Source organism: Chiroxiphia lanceolata, chromosome 8, assembly GCF_009829145.1.
Source record: "Chiroxiphia lanceolata isolate bChiLan1 chromosome 8, bChiLan1.pri, whole genome shotgun sequence".
NCBI classification, from domain to species: domain Eukaryota; kingdom Metazoa; phylum Chordata; class Aves; order Passeriformes; family Pipridae; genus Chiroxiphia; species Chiroxiphia lanceolata.
Window position 1 is genome coordinate 31,399,332 of NC_045644.1, and position 20,220 is coordinate 31,419,551.

Genomic DNA, 20,220 nt, shown 5'->3' on the forward strand with positions numbered 1-20,220 from the left:
GCTTTCAGAATCTTATTCCAAGGTACACTTCTGATTTACCACCGCAGTGGCTTACATCTAAACCCTGTAAGCCTACTATATTTATTTAAAATAAGCAAGTAGCCAGGCAGTGAGTATTCTTCTAAAACAGGGGCTGTGAAGTCAAGACACCAGCTTGTGCACTTTGCAGCTCAACACCGGAACGAGCGCTTGCTGCAATCGGCAGCCAAAGCTTTACAGGCGCTGCCGAGTTCAACCAATTCAGGTTTGTAACTGATTCCAGGTTTAAAAAGACACAACTCATTGACGGGAAAACCAACGGCTGAAAGATCGAAGAGGTGGAAGGATCAGCTCCGAGCACGGGCGGAGGGTGAGCGGGGAGCTCAGCCCTGCTGTGCCGGGGCAGCCCGCGGCCGCCACGGACCCGCCCAGCTCGGGGGCAGCGCAGCTCCCGTGCCCAGAGCACCGCCCGCCACACCGACACCGACATCGACACTACCCCCGCGGGCATCGGTGCGGGACGGGGTTGCGTTGCGTTGCGTTGCCCTGCCCGCCCGGCCCCGTCGCTCACCGGCCCGTCCGGCCGCTGCATCCTCATCAATGTGCTCAGTCTCGCTCTCCGCCGCGCCGCCGTTCAAACCTCCCGCCCCCAGCAACGGCCGCGGCCGGACCGCCCCCCCGCCCTGCCCCGCACCGCACCGCACCGCACCGCCCCTCGCACCGCCCTCCGCACCGCCCTGCCCCGCACCGCCCCCCGCATCGACCCGGGCAGAGCCTCACCAGGACACCGCTCACGGCCCCGAGCACCCGTGTGGCTCTGCAGGGACACCCGCAGCAATGCATTAGCGCTACGGACTGCTACTGACCGCGGCATTAACCCCGGGGTGTTTAGCTACAACTGCGAGTGCCAGTAATAAAGGCCGGGACAAAACCTCCCTTGGGTCCCTTGTTCCTCGTTAATCTGCTTTTCTGGGAAAGGGCGATGACACCTCTTTCTGGTGAACACACTTTGGGGGAGCTGGGAGGAGAGGCTCATGACTGCTTTGCTGATCCAAAGCACGCCATGAATTTTTAAACGTGTTCTTGGTTTTCTGCAGTTCATCTAATTATGCATCTTTAATGTGCTGGTACTTCCAATAGCTGCACTAGTAGCATGCATTGTGAAAATATATTATACTGTTATACACTGAATAAGTGCATTAATTATATTATTATATATTACATTAATAAGTGCAATCCAATTATTCATTGGATTGACTGGAGACGAATGGGAGCCATCTCTCTCTTCTGCTGCCAGTTTTGCAGCTCTGTCTTCAGCAGATGAAACAAATGAACCAAAATAGTGTCTCCCATCCATCCCTCATACCCAATTTCTTGGCTTTCCTCTCTGAATTCCTCCTCAGCAGGTGATGGTCAGAAGCACAGATCCTCATTGCTTTGCACATGGTTGTCAACATTTGCGGGAAGTAAAATGTGCTGGAATGAGTGAGATATACAGTGTTGCTAACAGCTTTCTACAGAAGATAGAAGTCTCCAGGCTAACATATGCTTATTTAAAATATAAGAAAAGGCAGTTAGAAGGGAAAAATTTTAAAAACCTCATTGCTTGATCAGGATTTCACATAGCTGCTCTGCAGCTCTGCTTGCCCCCTGACATTTACAACTGGGGCTTAAATGCAGGAGGCTAGCCTTGATGGAAAAACAGGAACTTCTGGACCAAAGGTATGTACTCCTTGTTGCAAGGCAGAGGACAGGGAGCTCTGCTTCCCTCCAACTTGCTCAAGTGTCACCTGGAGGCAGAAGTGGCAGCAGCAGCTGTTCAGCAGTTCCTGTCTCCATCTTGGGCCACATTTCTTAGTGTAAGGAGGCATTCAGAGCTTCATTAAATACCTTCATCCCGTCCTGAGGTCCTCTGTATACCACTGGCAAGATGCATGCCACAGCTGGGAAGCACTACCCTAGGTTATTTATTTATAGGCACTACCTTTTTTTTCCCATGTTTAGATACTCCCTTCTGTTCTTTAGGTAGTGACTTTCCCAAAATTAGTCTCTCTGCAGTACATCCAGTGGAGAAATCCCATCAGGGAGTCAAAAGGCTTTTGCTTAATCGAGGTATGATACTTAGAGCTGTATATAAACAGTCAAGATATCTAAGAGTGAGTTTGAGGGAGATTGGAAGGAAAGTCTCCATCTAATCTTGGTGCTTCCTGCATCCCAGCATGAACCTTGGGTTTCCATCTCTGCTGCAAAGTTCAAGATTTCAGACACATCAAGAGAAACCCATCAAACAAGGGGAGAACATGAGATGCCAAATCAGAGTGCCCTTTTGAATCACAGTAAGGCTTATCTCTTAAGATGTGGTCTGGTCTCCCCTGAATCAGTCAGGGATGGGATTTGAGGCTCAAAAATCTCCAAGTGATTTTCTACGCTACAGAAAAAATTAGAAACAAGAGCACGTCATGTAGTGGAATTGAACAAAACAAGTGAAAGTCTCAAGTTAACTGAACTGCATCATCCTTGAAACAATGTTTGACCAAAGTGAGTGAGGGTACAGGCTCAACAAATATCGATGGCTGAAACCCTTTTATGAGTTTGATGTAAAATCTGGGAGCAGCTGGAAATGATAACCTTACTGTAGAGATAAACAAATAAGGAAAGAATTACTGTAACTCTACCTTGCCAAAACTCATTCACCAACTCACAAGATGGTGCACTACCTCAGAAAACTAATGCAACCTGTGAAAAAGACACATCAGAACACTTCCCACACAGCACCATCCCAAGCAGTTCAGGTTAGACTCCTGGTTCAAGCCTGGAACCCACTGGTTCAAGCTTTCCAGAAACACTCCCTGCCAAACTCCTGAGAACAGCTGTCTCAGGTGTGCACCGAAAGGGTTTTGTCAAAAGCCAGTGGCTACATGGATGCCACAAAAATCACTGCAAAAGGACAAATAATGCCCAAAATTATTCCAGGCAATCAGCATCTTTAAAGCCATTTTCGCTGGTGGTGTAGACAGTTCCCAGGAATCTGTGGCAGCAGTTCAAGAATTTTAGGAGCTAATTAGCATGGTTTTGCAGTACAGTCTGTTCAGCGAATCCTAGCCTTAATAAAGCCCAAAAATGTGACTGCTAGCAGCATAAAGAGCCCATGCCTGCAGCCCTTACACATTCCTGCTGACATTGACCTGAATTGGAACCCTTAAGAAAGCAGTGGGAGCTAAATGTGTAGGACTCAGCCCTAAGCAACACAAATAGTGTCTTCCCAAGCTCAGTGCATACCTGCTCTTCAGCTGCTTCAAATGTCCAGTTTTCCACTACGTTAGGAAAATGTTACTGCAAAGTCTGGCTTTTCACACTCTTGTACCTGCTTCTGCTTTGGTCCTCCTTCATATTCGCTTTCTGGAGACATTCGGGTTTTTTGTTATAAAACTCAGTTAATCAGAGGCTTAATTAAAAAATTAAACATTTCACCAGACTTCTAGCTCTATCTTTTAAGGGAACATGAGACTGAGGCTTTAAAAGGCATTTCTGCAGGTTTTGGATGAGGTGAGATGTTCTCTCCGCACTCCAAGTCTGACTCCAACAACACTCTCCTGCTGCTGCTGCAGCACACAAAGTAACTTAAAATGAAGAAGGCTTTGTGCCATCTATGTTATGCAGAGATTTGGGATTCAGCTAGCAACTATTATGCTCCCTAATTGAAGATTAATTCCAGCAGACAGCAACAATCAAAAAGGAAGCATTGTAACCATGTTTTTTTTTTTCTCCAGAGAAGCCTCCACTGAAGGGCAAAGAAACCCAAGGCACAACCTACAAAACAAGGAAAATCCTGCACAGTCACTGCTGCTAGAGCAGAGAAGTCATAATGGGGGCATAGGGTGAATTAAAGAGGGGATCTATATCCTGCCTTCTGGAGTTTCTAAGTGAAACAGTTTTTCAGATGAATCACGCCATCTTTTCATTTGCCACTCGATTTGCATTGCAAAGCATTTGGCTTCCTTCTAGTATTAGGGAAACTGGATAGCAGAGGAAAGATCATTGTCTATCTAAATCACTGTTCTGCTCAAGTGTCAGATCAGCATATTATTTTAAATGTTAGGCCCATCATTTTGGTTTAGCAGGTACAAAATATCTACACCTACTCTTGACAGCACTGCAGTATTTTTCCTAATTTCTTAGTTCCCACAGCTTGGTACTCCTACTCCTTGAATATCATCAGAGTGTGCCAGTAGAAATCTATTCAATTCCTCTTCAGATTTATCCTCTTCAGATTTAGCCTAAATGGAAATATGTGAAGATTTGTACTGGACACATGGGCAAGAATTTGCAAAGGCTTTTTATAACTGACTTATTTAATTTTAAACCGAAAAGCAAACTGTTGCCATTGATTGCCACTTACTTTGATTACCATGGTACGTAACCATTGTAGATTGCTCCAATGGGTAGAGACTGGAATTTAGGGTGTTTACCTCAATGCTTACTGGAGCCTCAGTAACTCATTTCTCCATTGCAGCCTGCTGAGGTCATTTGAAGTCTTTCCATTCTCGTAGCTGGGCAGAAAGGCAACATGCAGACCTACAAAACAAATTAAGTATGGGTAATACCTTACTGTAATGAACTACAGTTTCAGTTTTCATTAGATAAGGTGAACATTAATCACCTGGCCAATGACAGTGAGCTAAAGCCCAACCCCATCAAGGTGAAAGCAATGATAAGAGAAAACTTTGTGGGCTCCATCTTACCTACCTGAGCAGTGTGAAGAAGGTATCTTCTCTAGGGTAGTTATGGAGCCAGTCATTGAAGGCATCATCCTGTAACATGCAGGTGTCTAAATCAGCTAGGATGCATCATCCTTACCTTTCCTGGACAAATAGACACAGAGGCCAGAACATCTTAGAATAAACTCTTACTATTTCTGGCGTTCTCATTAATTTTACACCAAGAGCTTTCTCATCTTCTGCTCAAGGTTTTTTAATATTCTGCAGTCCTCCATCAACTGCTCCAGCGCTCCCAATGGCACTGGGGTCGCATCTCTCTATGATGCCACCAGCAAAACTTCGATGCCAGGTGCTTCAATGAACTATTTTTCGATCATTTTATGTTCCCATAGGATTTCTAAAAGAAACTGTAGAAGGCTAAAAAAGTATGAGGAATTATTTTTCCTTTTTCCAGATAAGATTCCAGAAACTGACTCCTCAAAGTATTCCTGACATCAACCAGATCTTGCAATGCCTCCAGATCGAATTGCTGTAGCCTTTTTAAGTCACCATGTATGAGATAAATGCAATCAAAATACTTTTCATAACAGAAATTGTAAGTTACAAAAAATCCACCCCCATATGAATTTGGAAAACAGTTTCTGAGATCAAACCTGAAAACCTTAAAAATCAAATTAAACGCTGCATGACTTTGAACTGCAATTTGATCATCCTCTATGTCTTAAAGTTGCTCCTGCACAAGACAGGTGATGAAGGGTGGTTGACTGAGGTAGACCAGTCACATGTGTTCCTGTGTTTCTGCTTGGGAGAACTGGGGCACTGGTTTTGAAGCCAATTCACATGTGATCCCCACACAGGTACAGAATCAACCCCATCAGAAGTATCCTGTTGGACAAGGATCCTCACTGGTGACTGACAGCTTCACTAGAAACCTTTCTCCAGCTGGAGAAGACAATGTGCACACACAGTGTCTAACAAAGCATGAATTTTTGCAGCCTTTCCCTAAGCTTAGAAATTTATATGGTCTCTCTTTTCAATTCTACTTCCTATCTCAACAGCTGTTGAATGAATGAAATTATCTTTAGTTCCTTTCAAAATCGAAGTTAGTTGAAATTGGCTGCTTGGATCCACTGCTAATAGGGGGACATTTATACACACAGAGAGAAATTATGGTCATGCAAAGATGATACTGCTATGGAAACGCAGAGAGGTCCTTTCAGCTGTTCCATATTAAGGGGATATTCAGTACAAGAAGGATTTCCTAGAGATTCTACAGTGTCACTCCCATGGCATGCTTTTAACTAGGATTCCTCTGTTGGGTGAAGAGTCCTGCTTTGGTTTCTTGTGCATTACTGCAGGTGGTGTTTGTTGTATAAAGTCTCTATCTGAGACAGCTGCATCCAGTTTGTGTCATGGGAGAATCTAACTGGGCATTCTTTATTTTCCAGTTTCAGGATCAGGTCTGTTATGATTTTCCCCAATTGATATTGCACAGGCAAGTTAAAAGTCACTGGGTCATTTAAATGGATTTCCATTTCGAATTTGAAAGGGGGAATAAGTGCACTGAGAATATCATAGATCTAAAGATAGACTCCCATATGAGAAAATAATGACAGAAAATCACCTTCCTTTTGATAGGCAGAGGACTACCGTGTATTGCTTGGAGAGCAGATGCAGGCCCACTTCTTGCAGCAATCTCCCAGGAAAAAGGAGCAATTCTCCAAGTTGGCTCTGGGATTGACTTCTTTCTTTTTTTTTTCTTTTTTTTTTTTTTTTGTCTGGAGGTAGATACAGGCTGAGTATCTGCAGATGGTCTCTGTTTTTCCCACACGATTTAGAATATCTCTGCAGAAAACAATACTTGGCAAACGGACTCTGCCTGAAGTGAGTTTGTAGTCTGGTCTGATTTTTTCCAAGTACTGGAATGTAGGTGTCTAGGGAGAGAAACGTGGCACTGCAACGTGCTTTGAAGGCCAAGCAACATAAGCTGCCCTCTGTGCAGCCACGGGCACTCAAGCTCCCCCTGCACTGCAGCATTGCTGAGGAAGGAAATTGTAATTGTCCCTTACCAAGGCACATCTTGGGGTGACAGCTGTTGTCCCAGGTAACTGAGGCACAATAGCCCAGTGGACTAGTGAATCCATTTCTTTGCATTTCACACACTTTTTGGATTGTTTTGTTCCTGTCTCAGGGAGGATATTCGAAGGGGCACGAGTAGAGATCTATACTTCACTGCAAACTCTCACTTTGCTCCAAGAAATGTTCCTTGTCAGTAAGAGATTGGCTTGTCTCAATAGTTTTCCCCATTACACTTGGGGCTATAACCATCTGCAGCTCTGCAGTTTTTCCTGCCTTGCCACAGAGCTGCAGTTTTTCTGCATTCTTCTAAGCCCTGAGTTGGGTTCCAGCTGCATAAACAGACATTTGTCATATGGATCAGGCCAAGGAAGAGCAAGCCAAAGCAAGAAGGCAAATGTTCTTTCATGAAAATATAACAGTAAAAACCAAATAACATCTCAATACTATCAATATACTTATTGATATGTGCAACATAATAACCATTTGTGGTTGGAAATTTCTATCCGAGGTTTTAAAACCTCTGGCCCCTAAGGAAAATCTGGCTTGCAAATTATGTCCTGTTTCTTACAGAAATAGATACTGAAAAAACAGTGAGCAGTTCATCCACTCAAGTGCTTGAAGAAATACATCCACAGGGATAAGAGGATTTAAATTTTTTAGATCTGACAGTTAATTTTCCATTCTGAGCATACCTAGTCCCTGTGTCTCCACCAAACGTCTCCCTAAATCCAATCTCTGCCCCTGTGTGGAGTGCAATACCTCTATGAAATAACTTGCTTCCACAAAACCCCAAAAGAGCTATATTGTAACAAAAATTATTTGCCACAGCACAGCAGATTCCGGGACCCCATTAGAGTGGTAAGGCTGTTCCTAGGAATAACCCCAGTGTCAAGGACAACAGCTTTTATACAGGTGATGATTTTTTGCTGAATCATTGCAGAGTTGGATTGAAGTTGTCCATTCACATGTACGAGGAACTAAAATATTGTTTTATAAGGTGGAAAGATCTAAGGAGAGAAACTTGCTGCAAAAGACACTGTGGGGTGAAGTCACAGCCCCACAACTGAAGTTTGAGGGGTTTGGAATGTTACAGTGTTGGGCCATTTTCCATGGGAGCAGTGGAGCTAATTAGATAGTTCCCATGGACACAGCCTTGAGCTGTGTGGCTGAAGTGCAGGTGCTGCATTCCTCAGTGTTTTCTGTGGGAATATGTTTGTGTTGTGTGTGTGGGAAAGTAGAAGTGGGAGAACTAAATAAAGGGCTGCCTGCTGCGCTGAGCAGGCAGACATCTCTCTGGCTCTTCATCCTAGTGTGTCTCTTCATCCTAGTGTGTGTGTGTCGCGTGTCTTTCTTCCCCCATAGGACCAAGGCCTTTCAACAGATACCCAGCGACAGTTGGTGCCCCGTGTGAGGACCAGACGAAAAGAAAATAGACTGTCGAGTATTGCCTGGGTCGTAGGGGTATCGCAACTGGAGGCAGGTGAGCTGCGGGGCGAGGCGCAGCGAGGTCTTCGTGCTCAGGAGCTGTTAAAGCAGCGGGGCGCTGCAGGACCCGGATCCGATTGTTCTCTACACCTGAAGGCAAGTGTTTCTGCCGCACTTGGAAGGCACAAGTTGCCTGGAGAGCCTGGGTGTATCTGGCACTTGGTAAGAGGCAGGTGAGCTCCTGGGAACTTTTTCCTAGTGACCATGGGGCAGACCATGTGTGCAAACGAAAGGTGTGTGTTTATCGCCTGGAAAGCTTTGTTACGGCGTTTTGGTGTTAGACCGACGAAGCTAAGTTATGTCGCTTGTTAGTTTTGTGACTTCGGACTGAGAGAAAGGCTGCTTTGCCTGGGAGGACATTAGAGTACTAAAGAAGAGGGGCCGGGCGGAGCCGAAGGGAGCCAAAGCGGGACCGGAGGTCGCGGAGCGGGGCCGGAGGCAGCCGGGAGACCCTGCCAAGATGGACGCGTTGCTAGCGACTCGGCAGCACTTGTCCAAGATAATCAAGGTCAGCTACGGCATGAATGTGCTGCTGATGGCCCGGGAGACGATCTTGTGGCCATAGTGGCTGAATTTCACCTTAAGGAGCTTTCTACGTCTCCTCCCGACGGTACCGTGCCTGTGTACCCGGCGCCGGGTGCCCGCGCAGCCGTGTCTGGTCCGCCCGCTGTGGGTGCCTGCGGAGCGGCGCCGGGTCCGGCTTCGGCGCCGCCGAGTCCATTTGTGCCCGCGTGGGCGGCGGCAGCCGCGCTGCAGCCCCGGCGGCAGCAAGCCGCGGCCCTGGGTGCCAGCAGACTGGTACCAGCTGCGGTCCCAGGCGCCGGCTCCGGGCGGAGCGGCCCCGGCCCCGGCCCCGGCCCCGGCCCCGGCCCCGGCCCCGGCCCCGGCCCCGGCCCCGGCCCCGGCCCCGGCCCCGGCCCCGGCGCGGCGGGCGGCAGCCGCAGCGACTCCTTGCGTGATTGCGGTGCTGTGCCCAGCCTCAGCCGGCGCGCAGCTGAGGGCCGCCGGGATCGCTGCGGCGGCTCCAGCTCGGAGCGGTACGCCCACGCATGCGCTGGCGGCGGCCCCGGTAACGGTGGCCGCGGACCTCGGCGCAGCGGATGGCGGGGGGGGTTGGTCTGTTTTCTCCCGTGCTGCCGACAGCCATGGTCCCGAGCGGTGTTGCGGGGGGTAGCGGGCTGGTAGCAGCGGCCCGCGGTGTCAGGCGGTGCAGTGGGGGGGCTGTCTGTGTTCTCCCCTGTTTTAAACCCCCCCAACCGCCCCCCCCCCCCCGAACGTGTCCATCTGCAACTGTTCCTTCCCTCCTATGTATCGTTTTTTCTCAGCGGACCATGTAGCTAGCTTGCGACATAAGGAGACCAAAGGCAATTTGACTTCTCTTCCTGATTTTTCTCCGAATGAACTCAACCTCTACTCCCCCTCCTCCCCCTCCCTCTCTCCCTCCCTCCCTCCCTCCCTCCCTCCCTCTCTCCCTCCCTCCCTCTCCCCCGTCTGCCGACAAATGCTAGTGAAAGCTCCCTTAACGAAGCAACACTTGCTTCCAGGGGGGCCGAGTGCTCAAGAGAAACAGAGGATGCAGAGGGGGCAGAGGGTGGGAAGAGGTGAAGAAGGGAAGACAAAATGCAGAAGTGGTTCTGTTGCCGTTAATGACAAATAGAGTGTCCTTGCTCTATGAAAAAGGTTGAAAATTTTCAAGGTAATAGCCTGTCCATTCCCGTCGTATTTGTCTTTTGCATGGAGAGTTGTACAAGATTTACAAGTTAATATTAGCAAATATGCCATAAGTTCCTTTTAAGTTATGAGACTGATGAGAACTGCACAGCCAATAACTGCTTGAAATCTGTGTGTGACTGAGGAGAGTGTTTGAGGTGACCACCTAAATGCATGACTGGAAAAAGATTGTGTGAAAGAGAAAAGCTACATGAATGTGTAACTGTGTAAACTTAAAAATACTTTCTGCTGGTGTCAAGATTTTAGAGATGTGTAACATGATTCTGTTGAACCATAGTGACTCCTTATTCTGAATGGTATATGAATTCTTCAAATTCCCACCATGAGTAATTCCACTCTTATGAAAACTGGTGAGGTTTTAGTTATTTCAAGGCTAGCCCTGTCTGGCTAGCCATATGATCAGGACTGAAGTTAAATAAGAGGTTCTTACACAAATTTGGTGTTCTCTTTCAACCTTGTTTCAGAGGTTTATAGTGGTTAAATCTCAGGTGGAGCCTTTCCACTGGTGCTGTTCTTTTTTCATGTGTCATGCTGCCCCATGGGCTGTAGCTGTGTGTGCTGTGCAGGAGGCAGAGTCGTTTGAGCTTTTCTGTGTTTTCCAGGGTTTAAATCAAGGGTTGTCAATGTTGCTGCCCTGCTTGATCAGCCTGTTGCGGGGGGGCCCTGCAGACTGTCAGGGCCATCCTGAGTCCTTTCTCAGAAGCATCAACAGCATTACAGATAGTGTGTCTCTAGGCCTCCTGATTGGAGACCAGAGTACACTAGTTATGTTGATCAGTGTGGCCAGGGCTGCGATGTCATTTCAGGGAGTCCTTGTGTCTTCTTTTCGGGGCTCCTTTCATGCGGCAGCCGGTGGCAGTATTCATCATAAAACAGCTAGTCCTTCATCCTTGGGACATGCCCTGCCTATGGCAGCTGTGTTTTCAGAAGAATGTCCTCAATGCTTGTGACTGCTGCTTGTTCTATACCAGACATATTGATCACATAATCTGACTGGTGGATGTTTAGCATTGTACGACGGCAGCGTGGGTTAAGTGCCTTGTTAATCAGCCATTCTAGTGGCACAATTGCGGGATTTGGGGATTTTTTGTTCATATTGCAGTCACTGATGCTAACTATACGAGGCAGATTTGTGCTATGCTCTCCACACCTTATCCTTCAGTGACAATTCCTAAAGGGACCTGAATAGCTCAGCTTGTATCTTTTCTGAGTTGTGTTCCCCAAGCAGAGCCTCGTGAGCATTGGGATGGAGGATTTGGTTCTACTGATGCACCACAAGTCTTTTGGTCAGTGCCGATCTCTGCACAACATCCACAGCTGACCTGCACTCTCTATGACGCTTGAAGCTTGCTGTCAGTTGTCCAGGCAGACGAACTTCTGCATTCGGGACCTGACATAACTATCATTGCACGGACATCCTGGCCAACCTCCTGGCCTGTGGTCACGCCAGGGGTTTGGGTTGTGAGACTAGGAGGTACTGCTCAGAATTTTCTTTTAGAACATATAGATCCTGTGTGACTTCAGCAGTGGTTCATACCCACAGAAAAGCTGTTGGCTCTGCAAACAGCTTGTTAAAGACCAGCTTGATGTTGATCACATTGAACCATCTCAGAATCCTTTAATCACCCCTGTCTTTGTGATAAAGAAAAAATTTGTGAAATGAAGACTGTTGCATGGTCTCAGACAGGTGGTGCGGTCATGGTTATCATGTCAGCATTGGTTTATTGACCCCTTCTATGCTTCCTGCTGAATAACCCATTGTTATTATTAATTTGACAGGTTGTTTTTTCACAATCCAGTTAGACCCCAGTTATAGAGGAAAAAAATCGCATTTTCAGTTCTATCTATTAATTGTGCAGAACCTTACAAGTGTTATACATAAAAAAAACCTCTCCCAGGAAATGAAAATATTCCTATAATTTGTCAGTGGTTTATGATTCCAACATTATCTCCTGTAATTTTCTGACTGTCTTTTGTTGTCATTATATAGGTAATATTTTTGCTGGCTGTGACCACTGAGGATCAGTAGGGTGTGTTGGAAGCTGAAACTAGAAAGAGTCTACAATCCTTTGGGCTAGTAGTTGCTCCTGAGAAGGTGCAGCGAGAGGAACCCTGGAAGTATTTAGGGTTCAAAATTACACGGAAAGCAGTTATTCCTCAGCAAGTTCAATTGGATATTGATGTCAAAACTCTTACTGACATACAAAAGCTATTAGGATCTTTCAATTGGATTAGGTCCTATTTGAAATTGGCAAACACCCAGCTGGCACCTCTATTTGACCTACTCAAACATTCTGACAATCCTCAGGAACCAAAGGGAACTGACTAAAAGAGCAGTTCAAACCATCTAGCAAGTAGAGTAGGCTTTATATTCTAAATTTGTTTCACGAATTGATCATTGTTAAATTGTCTAATTTTTTATTTTTGCAGATCACAGTGTTCCTTTTGGGGCATTGGTACAGTGGTTTGACCATTGGTCTGATCTACTGTACATCATAGAGTGGCTATTTTTTGCCTAATCGGGCTCAAAAACTGCTCCTGGATTGTTTGAGCTCATAGCTCAAATCATCATTGAGGCTAGAAAAAGGTGTGGAGAGTGTTCTGGCAGAAATCCAGCGCGCATTGTTGTACCTGTACTGTGGAAAGTATTACAAAAATATGGTTGATAGAAAGAGGACATGAGAAAGATGCTATAGCTCTGGTCCCACGATAAAAGAAAGATATTAGAAGGTCACTGTGTCTGTGAAACTGTGTACGTGACAGAAGAATAGAATAGTAAGATGGGAAAGTGGAACAAGTAGCAAATAAGTAACCATAAGAATGAAAAAGAAACAGCATTTGCGCAAATATAACTTAGGTAATCAGAAGCCAATGATGAGCTAGCGTTTGTAATATGTATGAGGCTAATTATTAACCTTTATAAGCACAAAGCCTGCAGCAATAAAGTTGGATAAGTCATGATTCACCTTGGAGTCGTGTGTTCTTATCCCGTCGTCTACAACAAGTGGTGACCCCGACGTCTCGACTTAAAGAAATGGGGGAATCACGGTTGGGTGGCAAGGTGTCGGAGCCTTAGCAGCGAGGCTGGTCGGAAAAAGGCGGCATAAAGAGCGACTTTGGACCTGGAGAGTTGTATAGACAATCTCTACCGTACGTGCTGCTGGACCTTGAAGGGCTGCAACAGCGCTGACGTAGGTATGGATAGGGAAGCAGCATATAGTTTATTTTCTGAATTTTTACAGAAAAAAGGCATTAAGGATATAGATCTTAAAAAGGAACTCCCAGGGTTGCTTGCTTTCGGCTATGCTAAGGGTTGTTTTATTAATCCGCATACTGTGCATTCATTAGAAGAATGACGTAAATTTGGTGATAAAATATGGGAGGCTGTTCTAGATGATGATAAGACTGCTAAAAAGATGGGAAAGTTGTGGAGGGTAGTACATAATACACTTTTACAACATGAAGCAGAACGTAGGGCAGCAGAGCAAGCACAAAGTGTGAGGCATCAGAATAAGGAGTATAGAACTAATGATTGGTTCTCATATACACCCTCACCCCCAGCTGTGCAAACAGTTTCAATCCCTGCTGCGCCTTTTCCTCCTGCTATGCCCTCCGCACCCATTACAGCACCCCCTGAGCCTTACAGAGAAAAGCCACCAGAGTCAGAGACACCTGCAGCATCAGTAGTGCCAGCAGAGCAATGCGAACCCTGGTCGGTACCCCCTTCTCCTGCTAACCTGGCCAAAGAGCCTGTCCCTGGGGCACTTGGTGACCTGGCGGAGGCCACGGCAAAAGAGCGGAGAGAGACCTGGGTTGCATTTACTAAGCACTGTATGGAGCAGGGTGATTCTCAAGGACTGCAGGTTATAGAGACCCAAGCTTTTCCTGTTATATATAATCAAGCCGATGGTGGGGGAATGATAGCTGCTATTACTGCTTTAGATTGGAAAATGTTAGCACAGCTACGAAATATGGTTAGTGAATTTGGATTGCATGGGGAGCCGACTAAACAAATGTTAGATTATTTTTGGAGCACGCATCTCTTATTACCATCAGATCTTCGCTCTATAACCCGCCTGATACTTTCAGAACATCAACAGTTGCTGTTCAATGCACATTGGCAAGCGTTTGTTAATGAAAGCGTAGCCGAACAGCGACCACAAGGAGACCCCCTACATGGTGTTATGGTAGATGAGCTAATGGGGACAGGACCATATACTCGGACTGAAGCACAAGTTCACATTGGGCCAGATAAGGTTAGAGAAGCGATGGAGCTTGTTAGAAAAGCTTTGAATAAGGTTAAAGAGCCAGGTGGAGCACCATTATATATGAGTCTCAAACAAGGAAGAAATGAGTCACTTGGCGAATTTGTTGATAGGTTAACTACAGCTATTACAAAAGCAGAGGTTCCAGATTATATGAAAGGGACCATGCTGAAACAATGTATACTACAGAATGCTACTAATACAGTTAAACAGATTATAGCTAACATGGGTCCTTATTGGACTATTGAAGAAGCATTAGAAAAGATGTTAACTATTCCTACAGGAGAAAACGCGTTCTTAGTTAGCGCTATTCAAGATCTTGCAAAGGGTCTCAAAGATCAAGCAGTAAGTTCTCAGGCTCAAGTTTTAACTGCTCTTGCGCCCCTTCAAGCGACGGTGCACAGTGCTTCAGGAGGAAAAGGCCGAATGAGGTGTTATCAATGCAGAAACGCTGGGCATATCAGGAAAGACTACTGAGCAACAGGAATTTGGTGTCAACAATGCCAAACTTCTACTCACAACACATCTGCTTGTCGAAATTGTTTGGGAAACTCATGATGGAGCGCGAAGAACAGCAGTGGCCACGCGTGGACACAAGTCGTCACTGCAGCACAGATAATTCCAACCAACAGTTTTTCACTGAACAATCCATTTCACGGACAAGAAAACAGTTGCAACCTGCCACAACCAATAGTCTCGGATTACAACCCGTCACAGCTGGTAGCCTCGGATTGGATTTGGCAACAGCAGTAGAAGTCACCTTGCTATCCACCCAACCTCAAAAGATTCCCACCGGAATTTATGGGCCTTTGATAATAAATAAACAGGTGTTTGGTGCACTGCTGATAGGAAGATCATCAGCTAGTCTTGCTGGCTTATTTGTACTGCCTGTACTTATTGATGCTGATTATACTGGGCAGATAATGGTCATGGCATACACCATTTTTCCACCTTTGAGAATTCCTAAAGGACAACGCATTGCTCAATTAATACCCTTACCCCAGTTAACAAAACCTTTGACCAATGACCAACAATTAATACAACGGGGAGACCGTGGATTTGGTTCCACAAGAGGACTTACCTTATTGACACTAGATTTAAGCGAACGACCAAAACATAAAGTTACAATTATCTGGAAAGATCAAACAAAAACACTAGATGCTTTATTAGATACAGGGGCAGACTCTAGTATAATAGCACCTCATTGTTGGCCGAAACATTGACCTCTGCAACCTTCTACTACAACTGTGACTGGCATTGGGGGTGCCTCAATTGCTATGCGAACTCCTACTTTAAGTATAGAAGTGGAGGGTCGTGTAGCTAATGTCCTGTCTGTCGTACAACCTCCACCAACAGTACAATGCTTAGTAGGGAGAGATGTCTTAACACAAATTGGAATGAAACTGTCCAATGATCACCCTTTGGGGGAATAGCCATTGCTTGGTCTTTCCCAATTCCTATTACTTGGGTTGTTGATACTCCGGTATGGGTTAAGCAATGGCCTCTAAAACGGGAAAGCTTGGAAGCTGCTCATGAATTAGTGCAAGAGCAATTTGATCAAGGACATTTAAAACTTTCTACCAGTCCCTGGAATACACCCATATTTGTAATAAAGAAAAAGTCCAGAAAATATCAATTACTGCATGACCTGCGAGCAGTTAACTCACAAATGGAAGCCATGGGGGCTTTACAGCCTGGACTACCAAATCCTGCAATGCTTCCTATGGACTGGTCTTTACTAATTATAGATTTAAAAGATTGTTTCTTTACAATTCAATTACATCCTTGTGATACCAAACGGTTTGCTTTTACGTTGCCTGCTATCAATCGAGAAAAGCCTGATCAACGGTTTGAGTGGACAGTTTTACCACAAGGGATGAAAAACAGTCCTACCTTATGCCAACTCTATGTGGATACTGCGTTACAAGCCCTGCGGCGTAGATGGCCTGATTGTATAATCTATCATTACATGGATGACATTTTATTCTGTCAACCCGAAGATTTTGTACCTCAGCAAATACAGATAATTCGCAAAAATCTGGAACAATTCAAATTAATAATAGCAGATGAAAAAATTCAAATGACAGCACCATGGAAATATTTAGGCTGGACTATCTCCCGACATGCTGTTATCCCACAGAAACTGATATTTCAATCAAAATTATGCACTGTGAATGATGCACAAAAACTTCTTGGTGATTTACAGTGGCTGCGTCCTGCAGTAGGAATCCCTGCTGACCTTTTGGCCGAATTACAACCCCTGTTAAAAGGAACAGAGCCGGCAACAAGAATTACTGTAACAAAGCACCAACAATTCATACTCCAACAAATTTTAGACTGTGTCACTCAAGACCATGTCCGGAGACGGCAGTGGGATCTACCTTTAGAACTTACTTTCTGGGCTGATAAACAATATGTCTTAGGTGTGGGAGCCCAAACCCAGCTTTCAGCAAAGGAAAACAAGGCTGACAAACATCTCGTGATTCGAGAAGTTTGGACCCTTGTCCAGAGACCTGTTGATGTGCAAACCGGAGATATAAACCTGGCTCCAAGAAGAATTAAGAAAAGACTTTTGAGATGCTTGTATCAAACCATGTCTAAACCCCTGTAATCCCTCTATCCCCCATGTAATCCTACTAGAAGAAAAATTAACTATTTAGAAATTGCAGTAAAAACTTGTGTAATTCCATAATTAACATAGCTCGTCCCCTTCATTAACATGTCCAGCCCCAGATGCCTTTAAAATAGTGTTCTCGTGTTCAATAAACTATTCCAGTTCCCCCCTACTGGGATCGTGTTTAGCTTTTATTTTTCAGACCACCACTAATGTCGCCACAACTGTGGGGCTGAGAACCTTCTAACATTTAGAAGATTCCTCGGCCATCGGCTGGCTGGACCAAGGGAAGCAGCACTCCTTGTGTTTCGGTGGTGTGTGCGTAGTCAGAACTGAGAGAAAGCGGAAGACGTGCACGGAAACTTGTCCTCAGCAGGTGGGAACTGCTGAGTGAGCTGACTACGAACTCCAGATTGGGTAATTATTTTTAAAGACTTTGTAACATTATAAGTAGGGTACAATGGGGACTCAAATATCTTCTGAACAAAACCACATTTATTTAATTTTAAAACGCGAGCTTAAGCAGCACAGCGCGAAAATTGACGAGCGGCCCTTGCAGAACCTTTTGCTGTGGGCGCAGCGTCACATGTCAGAACTGAACGTTACCAACCTTCTTGATATGCACTTGTGGGACTCGGCAACCGCCCGAAAAACCTCAGCAGCTGCTGCCCGGGATGGGCCCCAGCCGTTGAGCGGAGCGCACAAGCACATTGCAGCCTGACACATGCTGCCCGGAGAGAACCATGTGAGACAGAACCATGGCCACCGCCGCTGCAACCACCCCGGGCAGGGTCGGGATGTGAGCCAACGCCAGCAAACTGCCGCACTGCCTCGGCAAGTCCCTGTGTCACCGCCCGCTACCGCTCTCAGCAGCAGCAGCCAAGCGGCGGCCAGAGGCACGAGGTCAACACCCCGGAGCAGGTCCCTGAGGAAGGGCCACCGCCTCCGACGCCCAGCAAACAACGAGACTGAGAGACCCGCGCCGGCAGAAGCAGCAGTGGGACCTGAGCGGGAACCACTCAGAAGGCAGGAGGACCACGGAACCCGGAAACGAAAGAGGCACCGGGAAAGACAAACACAAACAGCGCACGAGGTACGCAAAAACCGGGGCTATGGAGCGTGGGCGGTGGAGAGGATCCCACAGAGTCCCTGGGGGGCTCCAGGAAAGGTCTGAGGGAGGAAACAGCCCGAGCGGGACCGTCAGCAAAGGAGAGAGCGAGCGGAAGCCTGGGAGCAACAGCACGAGAGAAACCCAGGAACAGTGACCCTGGAGACAAACGAAGTGGAGCAGACACAAAGCTGCCGACTTCAACAGTAATCAGAGCAGCAAAAACCCCTTTCCTTGCTTTTTTTCCTTTTTCTTTGCAACCTGAACTATGAACTGGTCTTTTTTACAAACCTTTTTGTTTATTAACCTAACTGTTTCAGTTTCACAGTGTAAGGCGAACAAAACGCTACCAATGGAGAGATTGTCCCCCCACACCCCGCAAACAAACAAACAAAAAAAAAAGGGGGGGGAAACGAAGGAAGCAAAGAACCTTTGCTGAATGAAGATACCCTTCCATAAGTAATAGCCAAAATAGTTTTTAAATGTATGCATAGCTGTATTTTTGAAAATTTTTAAGTCTTTGCAATACCAATTTTCCCTAAGTCCAAAAGCCAAATTAACACAGAAAGACATATATTTACCTTAAAAATAGAAGAAGTATATAATTTATCCTTGAACTATAGGAATGTTTATATGTATTTGAAATTTAAATTGAACATGAAGTAAAATATGCTTATGTTTTTACAGGTTATCATCAAAACAGAAAACATAGTTATATTAGTAATCTAAGGATGAGAAACAAAAAATGCGAATTTCTCAGTTCATAACCAAAAGACACTGTGAAATGAAACCCAAAGGTATGTTTGTATGATGTGTGTTCGATGGCCATCGAGTATGAATGTGTAAATGTATGATGTGCGTGAATACATAACAATTAATATGTTCTGATTTATACACAAATGCGCGTTACCTCACATATGCACAAACACCCTTAGATAAAAACCAGAAAACATATCACCCTGAGTTGAATAGAATTTCATTTGCAGAGATGTCTTAGGTTAAATAAAAGTTTTCAAAAACAAACACTAAAAAACACTTTCAGTAAAAATCAGGAGCACACGAACCCTGAAGTCATCAAGTTATTAAGTTTGGTTCAAAATCAATTGTTTATAAGTCAATAGGATCTTTAGAGGATAGCTTAAATATAAGAGTAATTTCTAATAAGAAATAATGGAAATAAGTTAAGTTGTTTAAACAAGTTTTATATTAATCCAGGGTTATTTAGTTTAGCACTGTTGGGAATTTTTCCTTCTTGCATTTTGTTCCTTGTTTATTTTTCTATATCCAAAAATGTCTGATAGTCTTTTTGATTGGTTAAATGTTTTTAATGTTAGTGCTAAGTTTAAAAAAATAATTTATGTAGCAATACGCAGAATGCCTTAAAACAGCTATGATTCCTTCACATGCCTTTATAGTGCCAAACCTTGTGGCCCAAACTATTCTGACACACAATGCCTTTGCATAATCTTACTTTCCATCTCAGATATATAAAAGGCTGTACATTGCCTTGAAAAAGGAGCCTCCTTGCTAAAATTAATTTCACTTGTGGTACTGAAAGTAAGACTGCAATGTTTCTTATTAGATCCATTTAAGAATACCTTTGTTTCTAAAATGCAACTATAGAATTTGTTATTACTTCACTCTGAACCGATACATCAAAACATTGATAAGTTGAAGAAAGAAAATAGTCATTAAAGCTTAGATTTCATGTTTAGTTAGCATGATAAGTTAAAGAAAACATTTATAGTAATATTTGTATTCCTTTGTATTTTGTCTTGCATTGGCAAATGTTTGATCAAAGTTTTTTCTGAGTTTTTTGTTTTTTAGAAAAATAAAAAAAGAAGGGGCAGATGTGGGAGCCCAAACCCAGCTTTCAGCAAAGGAAAACAAGGCTGACAAACATCTCATGATTCGAGAAGTTTAGACCCTTGTCCAGAGACCTGTTGATGTGCAAACCGGAGATATAAACCTGGCTCCAAGAAGAATTAAGAAAAGACTTTTGAGATGCTTGTATCAAACCATGTCTAAACCCCTGTAATCCCTCTATCCCCCATGTAATCCTACTAGAAGAAAAATTAACTATTTGGAAATTGCAATAAAAACTTGTGTAATTCCATAATTAACATAGCTCGTCCCCTTCATTAACATGTCCAGCCCCAGATGCCTTTAAAATAGTGTTCTCGTGTTCAATAAACTATTCCAGTTCCCCCCTACTGGGATCGTGTTTAGCTTTTATTTTTC

The 20,220-nt window shown here is 44.9% G+C and overlaps 1 protein-coding gene across 3 annotated transcripts in view; it reads right to left on the reverse strand.

Moving 5' to 3' along the window:
- Positions 1-20,220, reverse strand: part of RTKN2 (rhotekin 2) — a 186,768-nt gene that overhangs the window by 32,749 nt on the left and 133,799 nt on the right. The window contains exons 3-5 of one of the 3 annotated variants that reach the window (XM_032695698.1): positions 4,890-5,114; positions 4,726-4,807; positions 4,379-4,554 (exon numbers count right to left, since the gene is read on the reverse strand). In XM_032695698.1, the coding sequence (XP_032551589.1) occupies positions 4,379-4,390 (12 nt within the window). In that variant the 5' untranslated portion in view covers positions 4,391-4,554; positions 4,726-4,807; positions 4,890-5,114. Of the gene's footprint in view, positions 1-550; positions 613-4,378; positions 4,555-4,725; positions 4,808-4,889; positions 5,115-20,220 lie in introns of those variants that run through there. The other 2 variants (XM_032695699.1, XM_032695697.1) reach the window with 2 other exon arrangements.